The sequence below is a fragment of the Oncorhynchus tshawytscha genome, linkage group LG19 (genome assembly GCF_018296145.1).
Source record: "Oncorhynchus tshawytscha isolate Ot180627B linkage group LG19, Otsh_v2.0, whole genome shotgun sequence".
Taxonomy (NCBI): domain Eukaryota; kingdom Metazoa; phylum Chordata; class Actinopteri; order Salmoniformes; family Salmonidae; genus Oncorhynchus; species Oncorhynchus tshawytscha.
The window spans coordinates 24683156-24707844 of NC_056447.1; the positions used below are offsets into that span (position 1 = coordinate 24683156).

Below are 24689 nucleotides of genomic sequence, written 5' to 3' on the forward strand. Positions count from 1 at the left end.
AAAGAGCCCTCCAGTAGGTGTACCAAAATATTCAAGGGTCATTTTATCAAAAGTGAGGTTACAAGTTAATCAACTTTCAAACCAGAATTACTTTCCCTTGTTCCTCAACTGCAATGTGCAATATACTATTTTTTAGCGCTGAGTCTCTTATATCCCCCCCACTATATTGGACCAAATCGAGCTGGTCGGTCACATATGAACTGTAACATCGGTTAAAAAAAATTGCTGCATGTTGCGTTTACATTATTGTTCAGTGTAGCTACCTGTAATGAGGAAGTTGCCGTGCTCCTCCAGGGCCTCGCTGTACTTGCGCACAACGTGGTTCAGACCCAGGTCCAGCTCATAGAAGGTCAGGGTTTGCTGGGTGTTGGCTGCAGCCTCGCCAGTGGGGTCATTGTCAGCTTCCTGGAAGGAGGGAGAGGTCATAGGCCACACATAGTGAGTCAGTGGAAATGAAGAGGACAGGACGAGGATTTACAGGACATCTTTAGTAGCAAAGCAGCGGGATTGTGTTGGAATCAGAGGTGTTTAACCTCCCTACAGTGGTTTGTCTGAGAAGAGACATGAAGACTCATCAATTCAATTGCACTTGGGTGTATAGAGAATAAAACAGAAGCACATCTGAGCCTGTGGGTAAACATAGATTAGGTCCATTTCTTTAGTACGTAACAAGAGCGCATGAGCAAATTCATAAATCATAGCAGTCAGTGCTAGGTTCTCACCTCATAGTCCATCTCCAGACAGGCAAACATGGGGTTTTCAAAGCCCACATCAACTCCTACCACATGGTAGACCAGCGTGTTGGCCTTGTGAGCCTCCAGGGGAGAGGAGATGGTGAGACGCGCTGCTGCATCTCTGTTCAGGATGTACACCAGCTTCTGCTTCTCAATGGCACCTGGAAACACAGGGGTAATTAGTAAACTACAACACCTGGAAACACAGAGGTAATTAGCAAACTACAACAGACAAAAAACATGTCCATTGCAACAGGGCATTCTGTCATCGAGCCAAAGATTTGTCAACTTGAAATTTTGTTGAATTTTCAAACCATTACCAACTCTCTCCACAACATAATATATCTCAGTTCTCTGAGCTCTTTACCTATCATGACTGCTCTGCCCTTGGGGTCGACGGCGAGGAACTGTCCAGGGACGATGCGACGACATCCACTCTTGCCAAAGGTCTCCTGGTGGATCTTCTCGAACATGTTCTTGGAGGGGTGGTACTCAAGGATCACGATGCGGCCTGAGTCACTGCCCACCACAATATAGTCTGTGGATCAAAAGCACAAATGTCTCAAATTTAAAATAAGAGCTTTTCAACCACACACATAAAACTTGCATACTAGGATTACTTCATACTAGGATTGGGCGATATCGTGATTACGTATCCATAAAACACTGCGATATACGATGTTATCGCCTACTATTAGCCCCCCAAAAAATATAGAATAAGAATTTTAAACCTGATAAAACGACCATTGAGCTACAGCGGGAAAATGTATTGCTACAACTGGATGAATCATGATGAAAGACAATGTTGTTGAAAGCCTGGGCAGAGGCTAAGTACAGACTCAACTTTTCAAATATCCTTTCTGGTGGAAGAGCTTCAGCATGGAGCAGGTTTGTATCTGTGTGAACTGGGACAATTTCAGCTTCCAGGAACTGTGTACAGATCCTTGCGACATGGGACTGTGCATTATCATGCCGAAACATGAGTTCACACGTTTGTCCCCAGCGCCAGGGTAATGATCTTTTAAACAGGTGAATGGATTATCTTGGCAAAGGAGAAATGCTCACTAACAGGGATGTAAACAAATTTGTGCACAACATTGAGAAATAAACTTTGTGCATATGGAACATTTATTTTATTTCAGCCCATTTACAAGTTGCGTTTATATTTTTGTTCAGCATAGTTAATAGACCAATAAGAAAGAGGTCCATACCTCTCTGCCAATAACAGTTTTCCCCTCCCACTCAGACCACTCCCACAGACAGTCCTGGCAAAAGTCTTGCTTGAGGAATTGCTCAATAACACTTTACTTAACCTCACTAAGGTAGGTGGCACTATTTTCACCTCCGGATGAAACGTGTGCCCAAAGTAAACTGCCTGCTACTCAGGCCCAGAAGCTAGGATATGCATATAACTAGTAGATTTGGATAGAAAAGACTCCAAAGTTTCTAAAACTGTTAAAATAATGTCTGAGTATAACAGAACTGAAATGGCAGGCGAAAACCCGAGGAAAATCCATCCAGGAAGTGCCATTATTTTGAAATGGCTGTTTTTCCAATGAAAGCCTATCCACCATTTAAAGGGATAGGATCCAGTTTCCGTTCCCTATGGTTTCCACTAGTTGTGAACAGTCGTTAGACATTGTTTCAGGCGTTTATTCTGAAAAACGAGGGAGAATGACAAATTTGAATGAGTGGATAGTGGGATGTCCCCAGAGCCGTTTCCTTTGCGCGACTGAGATCGCGCCTTTCTTGTTTTTCTTTTATATTGACGACGCCATTGTCCGGTTGAAATATCGATTATCTAGGCTAAAAACAACCTGAGGATTGATTATAAACATCGTTTGACATGTTTCTACAAAATTTAAGGTTACTATTTGGAATTTGTGTCTGCCCGTTGTGACCGCATTTGAGTCATTGGATTACTGAACAAAACGCACCAACAAAATGTAGGTTTTTGGATATAAAGAGGGACTTTATCGAACAAATCAAACATTATTGTGTAACTGGTTGTCTTGTGAGTGCAACCAATTGAAGATCAAAGGTAAGTGATTCATTTTATTGCTATTTCTGACTTTCGTGACTAATCTACTTGGCTGGTAACTGTTATGTAATGTTGTGTGCTGAGCGCTGTCCTCAGATAATCGCAAGGTTTGCTTTCACCGTACAGCCTTTTTGAAATCTGACACGGAGGCTGGATTAACAACAAGTTCAGCTTTATTTTGATATATTACACTTGTGATTTCATGAAAGTTAAATATGTACAATAATTTAATTTGTGTTTGGCGCTCTGCAATTTCAGCGGATGTTGGCCAGGCAGGACGCTACTGTCCCACACCCCCTAGAGAGGTTAACACCAGCGTCATGTTATAATAACCTGCTATAATATGACCATAACACTGTCATGACTCACAGTATATTTACACCCGTTGTGACATATATTGCTTGATTTTATGGCTGGTTATGACACCCACATAAGAGTGTCAAAACCTACCACACATTGTTTTATTTATTGAGCATGTTAAATGCCCATTGTAATTGCGCACACATTGATGTCAGACATGCCCCGTTGCTGATGACAGGGATGAATGCAGGAGCAGATTGCAGGACAAGACACCCTCTTTTTGACATAATAGGCCTATCTTCCGTATATGATTATGGTGGTCATAGCGCGTCTTTAGTGTCAAAGTATATTTTCTTAGTCCAAGTAAAGTGACACAGAATGATCATAATGCTTCATGACAGTGTTATAAAGGAAACTTCTTGGCAGGTGAAAATACATTGGTCATGACAGTGTTATGACCATATTATGAACTGCTTATGAACCGTGTAATTAACATGTTGACGACACTGATTACCAATCGCTCTTTGCTAAGAAGATATATATATATATATATATACACACACTTTTTAAAAAAAAACCATTTTCACTGAAAACTATCACAGTAAGGTACTTCCTTATTAACCAGAAATTACTTGATATTGCGATAACTGCGGCATTAGACCATAAACTTGTCTTAAAGCTTTTGTTAGGTTATTGGCAATTTGGTATTCAACCTTGCATGGAGGGATTTTCCTTAGATTTTTCTGTAGGCTATTGTTGTTTGCACTCTCTCATTATTAGCACTCTGGATACCTTGTGATTTTAGGCTATTCAAACTACTTATTGAGATGGAACTCAAGTCACAATCATTATATACAGTGTATTCGGAAAGTATTCAGAGCCTCATTCTAAAATGGATTGTTTTTTCCCCTCAAACACACAATAACCCATAATGATGAAGCAAAAACAGGTTTAGACATTTTTGCAAATGTATTAAAAATAAAAACTGAAATGTCACATTTAAATAAGTATTGATGCTGCCACCACCATGCTTCACCGTGGGGATGGTGCAAGGTTTCCTCCAGACGTGACGCTTGGCATTCAGGCCAGAGTTCAATCTTGGTTTCATCAGACCAGAGAATCTGGTTTCACATGGTCTGAGTCTTTAGGTGCCTTTAGACAAACTCAAAGCGGGCTGTCATGTGCCTTTTACTGAGGAGTGGCTTCCGTATGGCCACTCTAGCACAAATGCCTGATTGGTAGAGTGCTGCAGAGATGGTTGTTCTTCTGGAAGGGTCTCCCATCTCCACAGAGGAACTCCGCCAGAATGACCATCAGGTTCTTGGTCACCTCCCTGACCAAGGCCCTTCTCCCCCGATTGCTCAGTTTGGCCAGGCAACCAGCTCTAGGAGGAGTCTTGGTGGTTCCAAATTTCTTACGTTTAAGAATGATGGAGGCCACGGTGTTCTTGGTGATCTTCAATGCTGCAGACATTTTTTGGTACTCTTTCCCAGATCTGTACCAACACAAACCCGTCTCCGAGCTCTACGACAATTCCTTCGACCTCTGACATGCACGGTCAACTGTGGGACCTTATATAGACAGGTGTGTGCCTTTCCAAATAATGTCCAATCAATTGAATTTACCACAGGTGGACCAGTCAAGTTTTAGAAACATCAAGGGAGATCAATGAAAACAAGATGCACCGGAGCTCAATTTCAAGTCTCATGGCATAGGGTCTGAATAAGTATGCAAGTAAGGCATTTGTTTTTTATTTGTAATACATTAGCAAACATTTCTAAAAACCTGTTTTCGCTTTGTCATTAAGGGGTATTGTGTGTAGATTGATGAGAAACAATTTAATCAATTTTAGAATAATGCTGTAATGTAACAAAATGTGGGAAAAGTCAAGGGGTCTGAATACTTTCTAAATGCACTGTATATACAGCACAAAGCAATCCCCAGTGTACATGCTGACACACACATACATCTCATAACACACACACACCTTTAGTTCCTCCTGTCAGCCTGAAGGCCATGAGGGAGCGAATGATGCCAAACACCTCCATGGTAAGCAGGGTGTGAACCTTCCCTGTGTTGGCATCTGGACGCAGCAGCTCAATTATCTTCCCCCTGGAAACAACTATCTCCTGCATCTTGGTTCCTGCAAGGCAAGACAACAATGATAACCATACCAGATCACAGGTTACATTATCCATGTTATATAGACTCAGGGATGAGACCCCAAGAGAATAATGTTATGTACCTGAGAAGTTTCCATGGATGGCGTGGGTGATACCAGTGGCACGCTGCAGGGTCAGGTTATACAGAAACATAGTGTTTGTTTCTCTACCTTCAGGTGCAGGTCAAAGAGGCCACAGCAACACCAGGTTCTGAGGAAGAAAGGAGTACATTTTTTGCATTGCCGCAAACATCTGTGTTATAACATAGCTAACTTAGTGCGGTAGCTAGCTAACTATTGCACAGTGATGTTATTGTGGACACTGCAGACACATTATACACCCGCAAGCAAAAACATTGTCAACTCAGTTGATGATAGCTAGCTACACAACATAAACTACAAACAAAGGCGCTTTCAAAGACACGGGTGTCGCTGCTAGTTAGCTAGCTATCTAGTTAGCTACTACGTAGAGCCCAGCCTAGCCAACTGTGTAAAGTTGATTCTACACAAACCCATCGGTCGTTGTTGCAACCAGCCAGGTCCAACATAACCGCAACAGTAACGTTGGCCCACTATTACAAAATATTTTAACGAAATAGACCATGTAACTTTGCAAAACAAGGCTTGCTTGCTCGAGTTAGCTACCCTAGCACTCGTAGTTGTTTCATTCAATCACTCCGTATACCCACAAGCGCCCATCTTCAAAATTGAGGAAGACGTTAAAAAAAAACATAGATATATATTTTGTTTTCTATGTTGTATTGTGCGGATATTGTATGAAAATGATTTACCGATGTATCAGTTAGGATTAAACTGATATCAACTAGATTATGAATTTCAGTCACACCGTCAACTTGTTGATACTTCTGCGGACAAACGCTTTCCTGTCGATCGTGGGTCCTCTTCACGATCTGCGACGTCATCAAAAATCGGTCCACAATGTGCCTGAGACCAAGCTACACAATTATATGGGAATAACACGAAACTCAAAGCGGTTACGCCGTAGAAGTTGTTTGATTTATCTAAAATAGAAAATTTACATTTTACTTGTCTTGAAATTATCAGAAAAATATAATGAAAAGGCGCAATTAATTACACACACACACCAATAGGTGGCGACAATGCCCATGCTTTGCTTAGGTCGGACAAAAGGTGCAGGTGCAGCCGTGCAGGGAAGTCAGTTTGGACTGCAGATTCAGAGAGAGAATTTCTGATTGTTAATTTTTTATTGTTTATTTCCCTTTTATTTATTGTGTATTTCACTTGCTTTGGCAATGTAAACATGTTTCCCATGCCAATAAAGCCTTATGGATTTCATTTAATTGAGACATTTCCTCCTAAAAGCATCCACAACTGTTAGAATAAAGTCACTATAGCTCACAGAAACGACATGATGTAAAGATTCTGAACTGAAATATGTCTAGCAGCATATACATTTTTGGGATAAGTTCATGTGCATAATAAAGAGTCCCCTACAGCAGTGGTTCCCAAACTTTTCATAGTCCCATACCCCTTCAAACATTCAACCTCCAGCTGTGTACCCCCTCTATCACCAGGGTCAGCGCACTCTCCAATGTTGTTTATTGCCCTTATTGTAAGCCTGCCACACACTATACGATACATTTATTAAACATATGAATGAGTGAGAGTTTTTGTCACAACCCGGCTCGTGGGAACTGACAAAGAGCTCTAATAGGACCAGGGCATAAGTAATAATATAATAATAATCAATCATTTTGCTCTTTATTTAAACATCTTACATATAAAACCTTATTTGTTCAATGAAAATTGTGAATAACTCGCCATATGTTAATGAGAAGGGTGTGCTTGAAAGGATGCACATAACTCTGCAATGTTGGGTTTTATTGGAGAGTCTCAGTCTTAAATAATCTTCCACATACAGTCTGTGCCTGTATTTAGTTTGCATGCTAGTGAGGGCCGAGAATCCACTCTCACATAGGTATGTGGTTGGAAAGGGCAAGTGTCTTAAAAGCTAGATTTGCCAAGGCAGGATACTCTGAGCACAGCCCAATCAAGAAATCTGGCAGTGGCTTTTGATTTCATTCCATTTTCACAGAACCGCTTGTTGCAATTTCGATGAGGCTCTCTTGTTCAGATATCGGTAAGTGGACTGGAGGCAGGGCATGAAAGGGATAACAAATCCAGTTGTTGGTGTCATCCGTCTCAGGAAAGTACCTGCGTAATTGCGCATGCAACTCACTCAGGTTCTTCGCTATATCACAGTTGACATTGTCCGTAAGCTTGAGTTCATTTACACACAAAAAAAACTACAATAATGGAAAGACCTGTGTGTTGTCCTTGATAATGCAGACAGAGAAGAGCTCCAACTTCTTAATCATAGCCTCAATTTTGTCCTTCACATTGAATATCGTTGCAGAGAGTCCCTGTAATCCTAGATTTAGATCATTCAGGCGAGAAAAAACACCACCCATATAGGCCAGTCGTGTGAGAAACTCATCATCATGCAAGCGGTCAGACAAGTGAAAATTATGGTCAGAAAATAAAACTTCACTGAAAAGCTTGTCTCTCAATTTAAAAAAAAAAACCATCAATACTTTGCCTCTTGATAACAAGCGCACTCTGTATGTTGTAAAAGTGTTACATAGTTGCTGCCCATATCATTGCATAATGTAGAAAATACACGTGTGTTCAGGGGCCTTGCTTTAACAAAAACCATTTTCGCAGAAGTGTCCAAAACGTCTTTTAAGCTGTCAGGCATTCCCTTGGCAGCAAGAGCCTCTCGGTGGATGCTGCAGCATACCCAAGTGGTGTCGGGAGCAACTGCTTGCATGCGCGTTACCACTCCACTATCTCTCCCTGTAATGGCTTTTGTGCCATCAGTACAGATACTAACACATCTTGACCACCAAAGTTCATTTGATGTCACAAAGCTGTCCAGTACTTTAACAATATCCTCTCCTGTTGTCCTGGTTTCCAATGGTTTGCAGAAGTGGATGTCTTCCATAATTGACCCCCCATACACGTAACAGACATATACCAGGAGCTGTGCCAAGCCAGCCACGTCTGTTGACTCATTCAGCTGTAACATATAATTCACTGGCTTGTATCCAAAGCAGTAATTGTTTCAAAACATCTCCTGCCATGTCACTGATGCGTCATGGAACAGTGTTGTTTGATGAAGTCATTGTCTGTATAGTTTTTGTTGGCCTTTTCCCCCAGCATTGTCCCAGCCATATCTGCAGCAGCAGGAGGAATGAAGTCCTCCACAATAGTATGGGGCTTGCCTGTCCTAGCCACTCAGTAGCTCACCATATAAGACGCTTCTAGCCCCTTCTTATTAATGGTATCTGCTTTGATACATGTCTTGCTACTCGGAAATCGTTTTAATTCTCGCTCAAAATACTCCCGTGGCGTATTTTTCAAATTGCCATGTTTTGTTTCTAAATGTCTGCGCAAGAGTGAAAGTTTCATTAAGTTGTAAGATATGTGCAAAAGTACTATAACATAGTAGTACTGATAGTAGCAGTACTACCAGTAGAACTGGTAGTACTGCTGATAGTAGCAGTACTACCAGTAGAACTGGTATGTGTCTCTATGGACACTGGCCTTATTTTTTAAACCATTTATCCATTATCGAGCAAACGGAATGAGCAGCAGCTACGTTTGGCTACACAACTGTCTAGCGGGAATTCCAACTACCTGTCCGTATGTAGCGTACATTCCCGCTAGAGTAACGGTTAATGTGATTGGATGTTATTATTTGACTAAGCTACCTGTATTTGACATTGTGTTGTTATTTCACTGAACACTAGATGGTTTAATTTTGTTTTTGGCAGTGAAACGAGGCTACTCAGGCGAGAGAAAAAACTCACCCAAATATATAGCCCCGTTGGAAAATATAAATGAACTGTTTGAAAATGTTTAGAGAAAAATAAAAAATCATATATATCTATATAGGGAGTTCTGAGGTAGCGGGACACATGAGAAGAAAAGAAAAAGCACTTTTATAATAAAGCATTACATGCATATCATTATATTTGCGTAGTGGCAAGGAGCAGTAGAGTAGAGGCACTTATTGAAGTTGCACACATAGGGAACATTTTTAGTAGCCTGGGGTCCGGGAAAATGTTGGCCTTTATAAACACATTTCATACAATTCTTCGTAATTTTACATGACCGGAGACTTTGGCAGAATCCCTTTTAATACCACACAAATTATCGAAATGGCAGGCTACTTTGACACAGACAAATTGATAATCTGAGATCAATAAAAACGACCTTGTCTTGAATCCATCAATAGCCTAGGCCTAGGTGTGTGGAGACATATCGTACACTATATGAGGAGAGTATTATAGTCATAAAAATGCTTTTCAGTTCCACTGACTCACCCAATGATGCTCAGCTGGTGAAGGCTGATGTGCTCGTGCCAAAAGCCTATCTCTCTCTTTTTGTAAAACAATATTTGGAAGTTTATCAAATATTTTGGCAGCCTACATGTAACAGTTTAGCTTCCGTCCCTCTCCTCGCCCCTACCTGGGCTTGAACCAGGGACCCTCTACACATCAACAACAGCCACCCACGAAGCATCGTTACCCATCGCTCCACAAAAACCACCTGACTTGCAGAGCAAGGGGAACAACTACTTCAAGGTCTCAGCAAGTGACGTCAACAATTGAAATGCTATTAGTAACAATTTCACATCGGTTAAACTCACCCCCCTTTTGACCTCCTCCTTTTCCGCAGCAACCAGTGATCCGGGTCACGGCACCAATGTAACAGTTTAGCTTCCGTCCCTCTCCTCGCCCCTACCTGGGCTCGAACCAGTCACCCTCAAAGCATCATTACCCATCTCGCCACAAAAGCCACAGCCCTTGCAGAGCAGGAGGAACAACTACTTCAAGGTCTCAGAGCGAGTGACGTCACCAATTGAACCGCTATAAGTGCGCACCCCGCTAACTAGCTAGCCATTTCACATCAGTTACAAACAGCATAGTCTTCTCTTTTCCAGCAGGAGCCATTTTCTTTCCAACCAGTGTTTTCCCTCGATTGTATTTGAAATATTGCGAAAGGCCTGTTTTGTCTGGGTGCTGTTTTTTCACTGACATATTTGCATCGCGTTCCTAACTGTAGGCTATTCCTTGTTATAAACTGAGGGGTTCGAGCCCTGAATGCTGATTGGCTGACAGCCGTATACCACCAGTATGACAAAACACCTCGGGTTTGTAGTATATGGCCAATATACCACGGCTAAGGGCTGTATCCAGGCACTCCGCTTTGCGTTGTGCATAAGAACAGCCCTTAGCCGTGGTATATTGGCCACATACCACATCCCCTCGAGCCTTATTGCTATTATAAACTGGTTGCTAATGTAATTAGAGCAATAAAAATACATGTTTTGTCATACCTGTGGTATACGGCTGTCAGCAGTGGCGACAAGCAGATAAGAGGCAATCCGTAACTTCGATTAAAACATTAATGAGCGAGAGATGACAGAGGTAGTCAATATAACTATTTGTTCAGCACTTTTGAAATGTATAGCGATAGAATTCAGAACATGGGCCGTTCTTACATATAAACAGACAATGAAAACTCGAGTTCCCAGTTGTCTTGAACTCAGTTAGCCACTGATACCTTCCCAAACCACTCATTGTTGAATTTGGCCGATGAGCACTAAGACGTTTCATCTCTAATTTATTTTCATATGACAAGGATTGAAAAGAAGTTGATTGTTGCTCATCGCTTGCTAGCTAAGATTTTGAAAGTATGATGTTGACATGATCAGTCCAATCAAAGCTACTGTAGATATGTGATTTAATGTAATTCTATCTGTGGCCAATGACCTTGAGCCTTCCTGGATGGGCACTTCTAATATAACTCTATGGCAGAACGACAAGGGGCAAACATTTTCAAGCTCTAACCTTAGTACGTCATCCCCAATTCTGTCCCATGAGTAACAGAAAACTGAGCCAATCAGACGCAACGCTCTTTATTTTCTGCTGGCTAGCCCCACCACCACAAAAAGCACTGAGCTAGGCTGAAACACCTGCATTTTAGAGCTGCCTTAATCAAGAAAACAAGAGACCATGTTTGTATGCGGCTTTATTAATAACTCAATTACATTTTCTTAACATTGTTTGCAAACTGTTGTGACACATTAATGCCAAAATAACAAGCAAAACAAGCAAGCCACCCCCCCTAAAAAAGTATATATATATATATATGTATATATTGTTAACTTAAGTCTGAGGCTTAGCCCCACTTGCCTTGAATCACGGGTCGCCACTCTATGAGAGACATAATGATGCGCTTCTCACACAGCCAGCGCCAAGCGATGGTCTCATACATAGGTTACAATATTTTGCCACCCATAAACCAGACCCAAATCAACTCTTATAATATTAGGCTCTGGCTTAAAATCTACTTTTTCACATACGTCTTTTTGTGGGGCAACTCAAATTAACTAATAGGCAACTCGAATGAACATTGATCGCTTCTATTCGAATTTTTACATTGCAAAAAGTGACAATTATTTTTCATGCCACAAGAGGTACAGGATTCGGCCAAACAGGTTCCGAAACAAAACAGTTCAAAAAGGAGAGCTGCCACAGGATCCGGCTCTAATTATGCACTGATATGCTACAGATAAGCATGTGCAGGGTAGTATAGATCTTGCACAAGCTTTTAATCATATTCAGTCATCTGGCATATGTGCGCGTGCCTGTATTTTCGACATGGTGGTCGTGTCTTATTATGACGATAGGGCAGTTCCCTTGAAGCACACCACTATGGTTTTGCTGAATTCACCCAGCTGAGGCTATTGTGTTGAAATGGATTTATGACCAGAAGGACTACAAATCCCAAAGCCATTTTAGAGGTTTTGAGAAATGTGGATTACCATTCTCCTAGCAGCAGGGTATTATATTTTATATTTCAAAATAAAAGACCCCGCAAAGACCTGCTAAACTGGGAATATAATTGTAAAAAAAATGTTACAATTGTTTTTCCACCTTTGTAAAAAAAATATGATAATTTCACCTACCCCTTTTTCTCCAATTTCGTGGTATCCAATTGATATTTAGTCTTGTCTCATCGCTGCAACTCTAGTACGGACTCGGGAGTGGTGAAGGTAGAGAGCCGTACATCCTCCGAAACACAACCCAAACCAACCAAGCTGCACTGCTTCTTGACACAATGCCTGCTTAACCCAGAAGCCAGCCATACCAATGTGTCAGAGGAAACACCATACACCTGGCAACCATGTCAGCATGCATGCGCCCGGCCCGCCATAAGAGTCGCTAGAGCGTGATGGGACAAGGACATCCCTGCCGGCCAAACCCTCCCCTAACCTGGACGACGCCCGGCCAATTGTGCTCCACCCCATGGTTCTCCCGGTCACGGCCAGCTGCAACAGACTGGACTCGAACCAGGATTTCTAGTGGCATAGCTAGTACTGTGGAGACCACTCGGGAGGCCCCATACATTTATTATTGTATTATTTATACCAGCATTTCTTTAGAAAGTTTTAGTTTACACCAACACTGGCATGTTGACTTGAGACTACTGTCACACCCTGAGTTTTACCTGTCCTTGTGCTTGTCTCCACCCCCTCCAGATGTCACCCATTTTCCCCTGGGTATTTATACCTGTGTTTTCTGTCTGTCTGTGGCAGTTCGTCTTGTTTTGTCCAGTCAACTAGCGTGTTACTCCGTGCTCCTGTTTTTTCCTTTTGTCTGTTTTTCCTAGTCCTCCTGGTTCTGACCCTCACCTGTCTTTACCTCAAGCCTGCCTGCCACTCTGTACCTCCTGGACTCAGACCTTGTTAAGATCTTTTTTGATCTTTTGCCTGGAGACTCAAACCATCTTCCTCCCATGTCTGCATCTGGGTCTCACCCTGTGCCCTCATAACTACATGTCGACTGCATGACTTTACTACAATCATGTGATAACATTTGATTGCAGGCAACTGGAAATGTCTGCAGGTCCTCCTCACTAACTGCAACTTGAAGTTGGAACCAAAGCATTGTGGAAGACAACCTCCTGTTTTATTGGAAGAAAAAAGCACTGCATGCTGATAAATGGTTGATGTCGCCATCTATCAATAGGCAGGTTTTCATTGACCCAGGTTTATTCAACAAAATCAATGTCAGCAACAACAAAAATGGAAACGGCAGATATGAGACATTTTCTAAAGCTCGATATTGTTATCCATTTGACAGGCGTTGATTTTTTTTTTGTCTAACTTTCTTTATTGCGACAATATTGGATCTGGGTTTTCCAAATGAATGAAGATTGACGAATAATTTTGAAGGTATACGGGCACATGATGTCAACACTTACCCCTAGCTATGAAGCACCACTCATTTCATTCTAAATGCCTACTGCCTGATAAATCTATTTTTTCAACAATAAAAATGTTTCTTGGCAGGATTCTTATGACTTTCAAAAATGGCTGAATTGTTTCGACTTGCTTTTCTAGTTGGCTGGATGCAAGTTCCACCATCTCAATTATGTCAAATCTACGGGAGTGCAAGTTTCACAATGTCACGGGCTGTGGCAATACGTGGCACATGAAAATTATTCGAATATGGCAAAATATTAAATTGCATTCTATCGATGCGGACTTTTGCGGGCATAGAAAATTTGCCTCGCACCATAAATGAGCAATTCTAAAACGGCTAATCGCTAACAGTCATGCTAAAATGCTCATGCATCCCAATGCAAAATGCTATGTGTAGTACTAACGTTAGCTAGCAAGCAAGCTCAAAACACGGTAATTGTACACAATAAGCCACAAAACTAAGCTCCACATAATGAAACAGATCTCACGGCACTTACATTTAGATGTACGCACAATTAAAACATCAGACATACATCAATTCAGTTCACAGGAGGAAAAGTTCAGCAGGAGGGCAAACTGTGGATGTGCTCATCAGGATGGGGAAAGCACGTTTCTGACCACACAGCGTGCTGGGGTCATAGACTAACTGAAACTGAAGTCCCGGGAATCAAGGCCACTGATAGGCTGAACGTGATGTGGTGATAACTATTTGGAGTGACCTAGACCAATAAGACACTAAGAAAAGTGTGGGTCCTCTGAATTGGAGACTAAGCTGCCCTACTAGAACTAACCATAAAAGATGGCTAGAATCAGCTGACTGAAGTTGGCCGTTTTAACAGCGGCCCCCAAATGTGTTGTACAGATTTGAAATTTGAAACAACAAAGGGGCAGAGCTCGACAAGGATCTCAGGACTAGATACTTAGGCTGCTGGAGCCACGAAGCAGCAATGGGCAGTGGTGGCAGCAGTAGAGCTTGATGTCATACTTTCCAGGTCTATACTCAAACAGTTCGAACTTCTAATTTTAAAAATAAATCTCTCCAGAAATAAGTCTCTCACTCTTACAGCCTGCTATCGATCCCCCTCCGCTCCCAGCTGTGCCTTGGACACCATATGTGAATTTATCGCCCCCCATCTAGCTTCAGAGTTCGTTCTGTTAGGTGACCTAAACTGGGATATGCTTAAAAGAGATGCCCTCAATCTCACACAAATCATCAAGGAAGCCACCAAGTACAACCCTAAATCTGTAAACATGGGCACCCTCATAGACATTATCCTGACCAACTTGCCCTCCAAATACACCTCTACTGTTTTCAATCAGGATCTCAGCGATCATTGCCTGTATCCGCTATGGGTCCGCGGTCAAACGACCACCCCTCATCACTGTCAAACGCTCCCTAAAACACTTCTGCGAGCAGGCTTTTCTAATCGACCTGGCCCGGGTATCCTGGAAGGATATTGACCTCATCCTGTCAGTCGAGGAAGCCTGGTCGTTCTTTAAAAGTAATTTCCTCACCATCTTAGATAACCATGCCCCTTTCAACAAATGCAGGACTAAGAACAGATATAGCCCTTGGTTCACTCCAGACCTGACTGCCATTGATCAGCACAAAAACATCCTGTGGAGTACTGCAATAGCATCGAATAGTCCCCGCAATATGCAACTGCTCAGGAAAGTCAGGAACAAATACACACAGTCAGTCAGGAACGCAAAGGAAAGCAGAAATGTGCATCCTGTAGCTCTAACTCCAAAAAGTTTTGGGACACTGTAAAGTCCATGGAGAACAAGAGCACCTCCTCCCAGCTGCCCACAGCACTGAGGCTAGGTAACACACCCACCACCGATAAATCCATGATAATTGAACATTTCAATAAGCATTTCTCTACGACTGGCCATGCTTTCCTCCTGGCTACCCCAACCCCGGCCAACAGCTCTGCCCCCAATCTGGACCCTCTCTTTCTAAAACTATCCGCCGCCATTGTTGCAACCCCTATTACCAGCCTGTTGAACCCTTCTTTCGTATCGTCCGAGATCCCTAAAGATTGGAAAGCTGCCGCGGTCATCCCCCTCTTCAAAGGAGGTTACACTCTAAACCCAAACTGCTATAGACCTATATCTATCCTGCCCTGCCTCTCTAAAGTCTTCAAAAGCCAAGTTAATAAACAGATCACTGACCATTTCGAATCCCACCGTACCTTCTCCGCTGTGCAATCCGGCTTCCGAGCCAGTCACAGGTGCACCTCAGCCACGCGCAAGGTACTAAACGATATCATAACCACCATCGATAAAAGACAGTACTGTGCAGCCGTCTTCATCGACCTGGCCAAGGCTTTCAACTCTGTCAGTCACCGTATCCTTATCGGCAGACTCAATAGCCTTGGTTTCTCTAATGACTGCCTCACCTGGTTCACCAACTACTTTGCAGACAGAGTTCAGTGTGTCAAATCGGAGGGCCTGTTGTCCGGACCTCTGGCAGTCTCTATGGGGATACCACCCACCCACCCGACTAGCATCACCACCCTGGACGGTTCTGAACTAGAATATGTGGACAACTATAAATACCTAGGTGTCTGGCTAGACTGTAAACTCTCCTTCCAGACTCATATTAAACATCTCCAATTCAAAAATCAAATCTAGAATCGGCTTTCTATTTCGCAACAAAGCATCCTTCACTCACGCCGCCAAACTTACCCTAGTAAAACCTACTATCCTACCGATCCTCGACTTCGGCGATGTCATCTACAAAATAACTTCCAATACTCTACTCAGCAAACTGGATGCAGTCTATGACAGTGCCATCCGTTTTGTTACCAAATCACCTTATACCACCCACCACTGCGACCTGTATGCTCTAGTCGGCTGGCCCTCGCTACATATTCGTCGCCAGACCCACTGGCTCCAGGTCATCTATAAGTCTATACTAGGTAAATCTCCGCCTTATCTCAGTTCACTGGTCACGATAACAACACCCACCCGTAGCACACGTTCCAGCAGGTATATCTCACGGATTATCCCCAAAGCCAACACCTCATTTGGCCACCTTTCCTTCCAGTTCTCTGCTGCCAGTGACTGGAACGAATTGCAAAAATCTCTGAAGCTGGAGACTTATATTTCCCTCACCAACTTTAAACACCAGCTATCTGAGCAGCTAACCGATTGCTGCAGCTGTACATAGTCCATCTGTAAATAGCCCACCCAATCTATCTACCTCATCCCCATACTGTTTTTATTTACTTTTCTGCTCTTTTGCACATCAGTATCTCTACTTGCACATCATCATCTGCTCATTTATCACTCCAGTGTTTATCTGCTAAATTGTAATTCTTCGCTACTATGGCTTATTTATTGCCAACCTCCTCATGCCTTTTACACACACTGTATATAGACTTTATTTTTTTCTACTGTGTCATTGAATTGTTTATTGTGTTATTGGCTTGTTTATTGTTTATTCCATGTTATTCCATGTGTAATTCTGTGTTGTTGTCTGTGTCACACTACTTTGCTTTATCTTGGCCAGGTCGCAGTTGTAAATGAGAACTTGTTCTCAACTGGCCTAACTGGTTAAATAAAGGTGAAATATATATATTTTTTAAATGATGGTCTCAGTACAGCAGATGGCGGAGGTTTGGCCGCAGGTCTCGATGAAGCTCTCAGGACTAGAGATTGCGAGGCCGCCCCTTCAGTGATAGGAGAGATCCCAGGGACAGGAGTTGGGATCTGCTGGATCTCCACAGCAGCGACGGGTGGAGATCTCAGGACAGTAGACGGGCGGACCACCACGTTAGTGAAAGGAGCGGGCTCTGGGACCGGAGCTGAGATCAGCTGGATTCCCAAAGAAGCAACAGGCGAAGATCTCAGGACAGGAGATAGCTGCACACCTGAAAGGGAGAAAAAAGGAAGAAAAAGAGTGCCCAGAGCTGTTGACTTGGGGCCTGACAGAGCTAGTGAATTGGGGCCTGACTGGGCTACAGAATGTGAGCTAAGGCATGTTAGATCTATCAGGACAGAAAGTTATAGACCTGAGATAGGAAACTAGGGACCCCGCTCAGCAGGAAACTGAAGCCACTAGGTGATCTGGAAACTAAGGGATAAGATACTCTGGACCTGCTATAGACTGAGCACCTAGTAGGGCAGAAGATTAGGTGTCTCCTATAACAGGACACTGAATATCTCGGTCAGGAGGGTCGCCCACAGGGATGTCAGGAGGGTTCCGCATGGGAACGTCAGGAGGGTCTCCCAAGGCTGGAGCTAGCAGGAAACAGTTCAGAGGGGCTATCAAGAACCCCAGGGCTGAGACCGGCAAGTTCCAACAGGCAGGGACTGACAGAGCCAAGACAGCAAACATGGACCGAGCCATGCAGCAGAGCCTGGAGGAGGCTCCCAGGGAGAAGCAGGGAGACGTCTTTGGACAGCAGTAGGCTGGACATCCAAGGTAGGACTGGGCAGATCCCACCAGACAGGGACCAGAGAGGTCTGAGTGGCAGGGCCAGATTTGGTACCTTCAGCAGCTACAGACAGGGCTCCCGCATTATGGACCAACTGACATTCGGAGGTCTCAGCTGGAGTAGGGTTCTCCCTCAGGGTGAACTCTGGTATCTCCTCCGTCCCTGGAGAAGTCTGTAGGTCTTCCTGCTCGCGAACAGGCAGCCGAGACTCTGCGACAGGAGCTGGTTGAAGTATAGCTGTGGGAGTGGCGAGCTGAAGCGCCATGGCAGGAGCCAGTGCAGTAGGCCTCACTACTAACTTGAACTACATTGTCAGAACAGGCTGGATCTGCACTGCTGTGGTCGACTGGAGCACAGTGGTAGGGTGCTCTGCCAGGGCGAGCTCTGGTAGCTCCTCTGGCCCTGGAGAAAGCTGTATCACCGCTGTGAGGGACCCCACAATAGGCATCAGATCCGAGACTGGGGCTAATAATGAAGCGGATGTAGAACGGCGCTGCGTCTCGAGCAGCTTCTGACGTGAGATGGTTGCGCATCTTATTGGACTTCTACATATGAAACTCATGCAAATGTGCTCAAGGAAACATTACAGTAATGTTGAAATATACATAATATAATTACAACGAGCATGAGTGATATACAGTACCAGTCAAAATTGTTATAGACTAACTGAAACTGAAGTTCCGGGAATCAAGGCAACTGATAGGTGCAAGGACATGTGGCGATAATAATTTTGCGTGACCTTGACCAATAAGACAAACAAATGTGGGTGGAGGTCCTCTGAATTGGAGACCTAAACTGCCGACTAGAAGTAACCATAAAGGATAAATTCAGCTGACTGAAGCCGGTCATTTTAACACAATACGTTTACTGTTTTGGGTGGATATTTAGAGCTTAAATACATCTGTCACGTTCGTCGTAAGGATCGGACCAAGGCACAGCGTGAGTAGAGTTCAACATCATTTTAATAAATCAAAACTCACTTAACAAAACAACAAACAACCAAACAAAACGTGAAGCTACTGAGGTGCACTAAGGCAACTATACATAGACAAGATCCCACAACACAAATGAGGAAAATGGCTACCTAAATATGATCCCCAATCAGAGACAGAGATAAACAGCTGTCTCTGATTGGGAACCATATCAGGCCAACATAGACATACAAAAACTCCCAGACATACAAAAACCCTAGACATACAAAAACTAGAGTATCCACCCTAGTCACACCCTGACCTAACCAAAATATATAGAAAAACAGAGATATCTAAGGTCAGGGCGTGACAGTACCCCCCCTCCCCCAAAGGTGCGGACTCCCGGCCGCAAACCTGAACCTATAGGGGAGGGTCCGGGTGGGCATCTACCCTCGGTGGCGGCTCCGGTTCTGGACGCAGCCCCCCCTCCTTACGCTGATCGCTCCGCTTTTGTGGAACCGGACCGTGAATCATTGCCGGAGGCTTTGGACTGCAGCTCGTCGCTGAAGAGTCTAGACTGGGGACTGTCGCAGGAGACCCCGGACTGGGGACCGTCGCTGGAGACCCCGGACTGGGGACCGTAGCTGGAGACCCCGGACTGGGGACCGTCGCTTGAGACCCCGGACTGGGGACCGTCGCTGGAGGTTCCACACTGTGGACCGTCGTTGGAGGTTCCGGACTGTGGACCGTCGTTGGAGGTTCCGGACTGTGGACCGTCATTGGAGGTTCCGGACTGGAAACTGTCGCCGGAAGCTCTGGACCGGGAACTGTCGCTGGAAGCTCTGGACTGTGGAGGCGCACTAGAGGCCTGATGCGTGGGGCCAGTACAGGTGGCACCGGGCTGAAGACACGCACCTCAGGGCGAGTGCGGGGAGGAGGCACAGGACGTACAGGACTGTGGAGGCGCACTGGAGGCCTGATGCGTGGGACCGGTACTGGTGGTAGTGGGCTGGTGACACGCACCTCAGGGCGAGTGCGATGAAGAGGCACAGGACGTACTGGACTGTGGAGGCGCACTGGAGGTCTGGAGCGTAGAGCTGGCACAATGCGTCCTGGCTGGATGCTCACTTTAGCTTAATAAGTGCGGGGCACTGGCACAGGATGCACTGGGCTGTGAAGACACACTGGGGATACAGCGCGTAAAGCCGGCGCAGGATATCCTGGTCCGAAGAGGTGTACTGGAGACCAGGAGCGCTGAGCCGGCACAACCCATCCTGGCTGGATGCCCACTCTAGGGCGGCAAATGCGGGGAGCTGGAATAGAGTGCACCAGGCTATGAATGCGCACTGGAGACACCATGCGCATTACTGCGTAACACGCTGCCTGACCAGTCACACGCTCCCCACAGTAAGCATGGGGAGTTGGCTCAGGTCTAAACCCTGACTCCACCAATCTCGCCGTGTGCCCCCCCAAAATATTTTTTGGAGCTGCCTCTCGGGCTTCCGTGCTAGCCGTGACCCCTCGTATCGTCGCCGTTCCTCTTTTGCTGCCTCTGCCTGCTTCCATGGCAGGGTTTTGTCCCCTGCCATTACCGCCTCCCAGGTCCAGGATGTCCTCCACTCACTTTTCTCCCGGGCCCAGGATCCCTGCTCCTCTTGAACACGCTGCTTGGTCCGTTGGTGGTGGGATCTTCTGTCACGTTCGTCGTAAGGATCAGACCAAGGCACAGCGTGAGCAGAGTTCCACATAATTTTAATGAATCGAAACTCACTGAACAAAACAACAAACAACCAAACGAACCATGAAGCTACTGCGCTAAGTCAACTATACATAGACAAGATCCCACAACACAAATGAGGAAAATGGCTACCTAAATATGATCCCCAATCAGAGACAACGATAAAAAGCTGTCTCTGATTGGGAACCATATCAGGCCAACATAGACATACAAAACCCCCTAGACATACAAAACCCTAGACATACAAAAACTAGAGAACCCACCCTAGTCACACCCTGACCTAACCAAAATATATAGAAAAACAGAGATATCTATGTTCAGGACATGACAACGTCTTTATCTAATTATAGTTAATCATCTACTTGTTCCACATTTTGTTATGTTATGTTTAAATGGATTAAATGTATATTGTTTTGTCACTGGCCTACACAAAATACCCAACCATGTCCAAGTGGAATTATTATTTGTTATTATTTTTTAACAAACAAATTGAAAATGAGAAGCTGAAATGTCTTGAGTCAAGAAGTACTCAACCCCTTTGTTATGGAAAGCCTAAATAAGTTCAGGAGTAAAAATTTGCTTAACAAGTCACATAATAAATTGTATGGACGCACTGTGTTCAATAATTGTATTTCAAATTATTTTTGAATGACTATACCTCATCTCTGTACCCCACACATACAATTATCTGTAAGGTCCCTCAACCAAGCAGTTAATTTCAAACAGATTCAACCAAAAAGACCAGGGAGGTTTTCCAATGGCTCGCAAAGAAGGACACCTTCTGGTAGATGGGTAAAAATATCCCTTTGAGCATGGTGTTGGCATGGTATTAATTACACTTTGGATGGTGTATCAATACACCCAGTCACTACAAAGAGACAGGCTTCCTTACTACCTCAGTTGCCGGAGAGGAATTTCACCATGAGTGTCATGTTCTGACCTTTATTTCCTTTGTTTTGTCATTATTTAGTATGGTCAGGGCTTGAGTTGGGGTGGGCAGTCTATGTTTGTTTTTCTATGATTTGGGTATTTCTATGTTTCGGCCTAGTATGGTTCTCAATCAGAGGTAGGTGTCATTAGTTGTCTCTGATTGAGAATCATACTTAGGTAGCCTGGGTTTCACTGTGTGTTTGTGGGTGTTTGTTTCCGTGTCTGTGTTTTTCACCACACGGTACTGTTTTGGGTTTCGTTCATTCCATGTTTATTGTTTTTGTATTCAGTTGTTCAGGTGTACATTTTCATATTAAAAGAACCACGGACACTTACAATGCCGCATATTGGTCCTCTGATCCTTTTCGCCTCTCCTCTTCGGAAGAAGAGGAGGATATCCCTTACAATGAGGCCAATGGTGACTATAAAACAGTTACAGAGTTTAATGGCTGTGATGGATGAAAACTGAGGATGGATCGACAACATTGGAGTTACTAATTGACAGAGTGAAAAGAAGGAAGCCTGTACAGAATTTAAAAAACATTCCAAAACATGCATCCTGTTTGTAACAAAGCACTTAAGTAATACTGCAAAAAATGTGGCAAAGCAACTAGCCAAGAAGACAGTGAATGTTGCTTTTTATTTTATTAACCCTTATTTCACCAGGTAGGTTGACTGAGAACACATCATTAACAGCAACAACCTGGGGATTAGTTACAGGGGAGAGGATGGGGCCAATTGGAAGCTGGGGATGATTAGGTGTCCCATGATGGCATGAGGGCCAGATTGGGAATTTAGCCAGAAAGCCGGGGTTAACACCCCTGTTCTTACGATAGGTGCCATGGGATCTTTAGTGACCACAAGGACTCAGGACACCCATTTAACATCCTATCCAAAAGACTGACCCTTCAATCCCATTTCCAGCAGCATCTGGTCTCCCATCCAGGGACCGACCAGGAACAACCCTGCTTAGCTTCATAGTGAGTGGCCGAGTTACAGTTTTGACTTAAATATTGAAAATCTATGACAAGACCTGAAAATGGTTGTCGAGCAATCCAGGTGTCTTAGAGACTTACCCAAAAAGACTCACAGCTGTAATCACTGCCTAAGGTAGTTCTACAAAGTATTGACTAAGGGGTGTGAATACTTAAAGTATGTAAATGAGATTTCATTTTCAATGAATTTGCTAACATTTCTAAAAACATATCTTAATTTTGTCATTATGGGGTATTGTGTGAAGATGGGTGAGAAATAAATATACATGTACATCAGTTTTGAATTCAGGCTGTAACACAACAAAATGTTAAATAAGTCAATGGGTATGAATACTTTCTGAAGGTACATAGGCCTACATGTGATCCAAATTTCTAACGTACAGTAAGTAAATCAAATATCCTACTTGCGACAAATACAGAAGCTAATGTATTTATCTTGATGTTACTATAATGTGTCCAAATGTTATAGCATACAATTTATCTTGTCTGTAATATTGTTGTCACCCAACAAATTCACATTTGTTGATTGTCTATTAAGTGTGAATAAAATGGAATACAGTCGTGGCCAAAAGTTTTGAGAATGACACAAATATTAATTTTCACAAAGTTTGCTGCTTCAGTGTCTTTAGATATTTTTGTCAGATGTTACTATAGAATACTGAAGTATAATTACAAGCATGTCAAAGGCTTTCATTGACAATTACATGAAGTTGATGCAAAGAGTAAATATTTGCAGTGTTGACCCTTCTTTTTCAAGACCTCTGCAATCTGCCCTGTCATGCTGTCATTAACGTCTGGGCCACATCCTGACTGATGGCAGCCCATTCTTGCATAATCAATGCTTGGAGTTTGTCAGAATTTGTGTTTTTTTTGTTTGTCCACCCGTCTGGAGTATTGACCACAAGTTCTCAATGGGATTAAGGTCTGGGGAGTTTCCTGGCCATGGACCCAAAATATTGATGTTTTGTTCCCTGAGCCACTTAGTTATCACTTTTGCCATATGGCAAGGTGCTCCATCATGCTGGAAAAGGCATTGTTCATCACCAAACTGTTCCTGGATGGTTGGGAGAAGTTGCTCTCGGAGGATGTGTTGGAATCATTCTTTATTCATGGCTGTGTTCTTAGCAAGAATTGTGAGTGAGCCCACTCCCTTGGCTGAGAAGCAACCCCACACATGAATGGTCTCAGGATGCTTTACTGTTGGCATGACACAAGACTGATGGTAGCGCTCACCTTGTCTTCTCCAGACAAGCTTTTTTCCGGATGCCCCAAACAATCGGAAAGGGGATTCATCAGAGAAAATGACTTTACCCCAGTCCTCAGCAGTCCAATCCCTGTACCTTTTGCAGAATATCAGTCTGTCCCTGATGTTTTTCCTGGATAGAAGTGGCTTCTTTGCTGCCCTTCTTGACACCAGGACATCCTCCAAAAGTCTTCGCCTCACTGTGCGTGCAGATGCACTCACACCTGCCTGCTGCCATTCCTGAGCAAGCTCTGTACTAGTGGTGCCCCGATCCCGCAGCTGAATCAACTTTAGGAGACGGTCCTGGCGCTTGCTTGACTTTCTTGGGTGCCCTGAAGCCTTCTTCACAACAATCGAACCGCTCTCCTTGAAGTTCTTGATGATCCGATAAATGGTTGATTTCGGTGCAATCTTACTGGCAGCAATATCCTTGCCTGTGAAGCCCTTTTTGTTTAAAGCAATGATGACAGCACGTGTTTCCTTGCAGGCAACCATGGTTGACAGAGAAAGAACAACGATTCCAAGCACCACCCTCCCTTTGAAGCTTCCAGTCTGTTATTCGAACTCAATCAGCATGACAGAGTGATCTCCAGCCCTGGCCTCGTCAACTCTCACACCTGTGTTAACGAGAGAATCACTGACATGATGTCAGTTGGTCCTTTTGTAGCAGGGCTGAAATGCAGTGGAAATATTTTGGGGGGATTCAGTTCATTTGCATGGAAAAGAGGGACTTTGCAATTAATTGCAATTCATCTGGTCACTCTTCCTAACATTCTGGAGTATATGCAAATTGCAATCATACAAACTGAGGCAGCAGACTTTGTGAAAATTAATATTTGTGTCATTCTCACAACTTTTGGCCACGACTGTA

At 43.7% G+C, this 24689-nt stretch overlaps 1 protein-coding gene across 2 annotated transcripts in view; it reads right to left on the minus strand.

The window, feature by feature from the left end:
• Positions 1-14147, minus strand: part of sf3b3 (splicing factor 3b, subunit 3) — a 48955-nt gene extending 34808 nt beyond the window's left edge. The window contains exons 1-6 of one of the 2 annotated variants that reach the window (XM_024379352.2): positions 14054-14147; positions 5321-5447; positions 5063-5218; positions 1102-1272; positions 723-895; positions 264-405 (exon numbers count right to left, since the gene is read on the minus strand). In XM_024379352.2, the coding sequence (XP_024235120.1) occupies positions 264-405; positions 723-895; positions 1102-1272; positions 5063-5218; positions 5321-5390 (712 nt within the window). In that variant the 5' untranslated portion in view covers positions 5391-5447; positions 14054-14147. Of the gene's footprint in view, positions 1-263; positions 406-722; positions 896-1101; positions 1273-5062; positions 5219-5320; positions 5448-6027; positions 6157-14053 lie in introns of those variants that run through there. The other variant, XM_024379350.2, reaches the window with a different exon arrangement.
• Positions 14148-24689: the final 10542 nt, after the last annotated feature.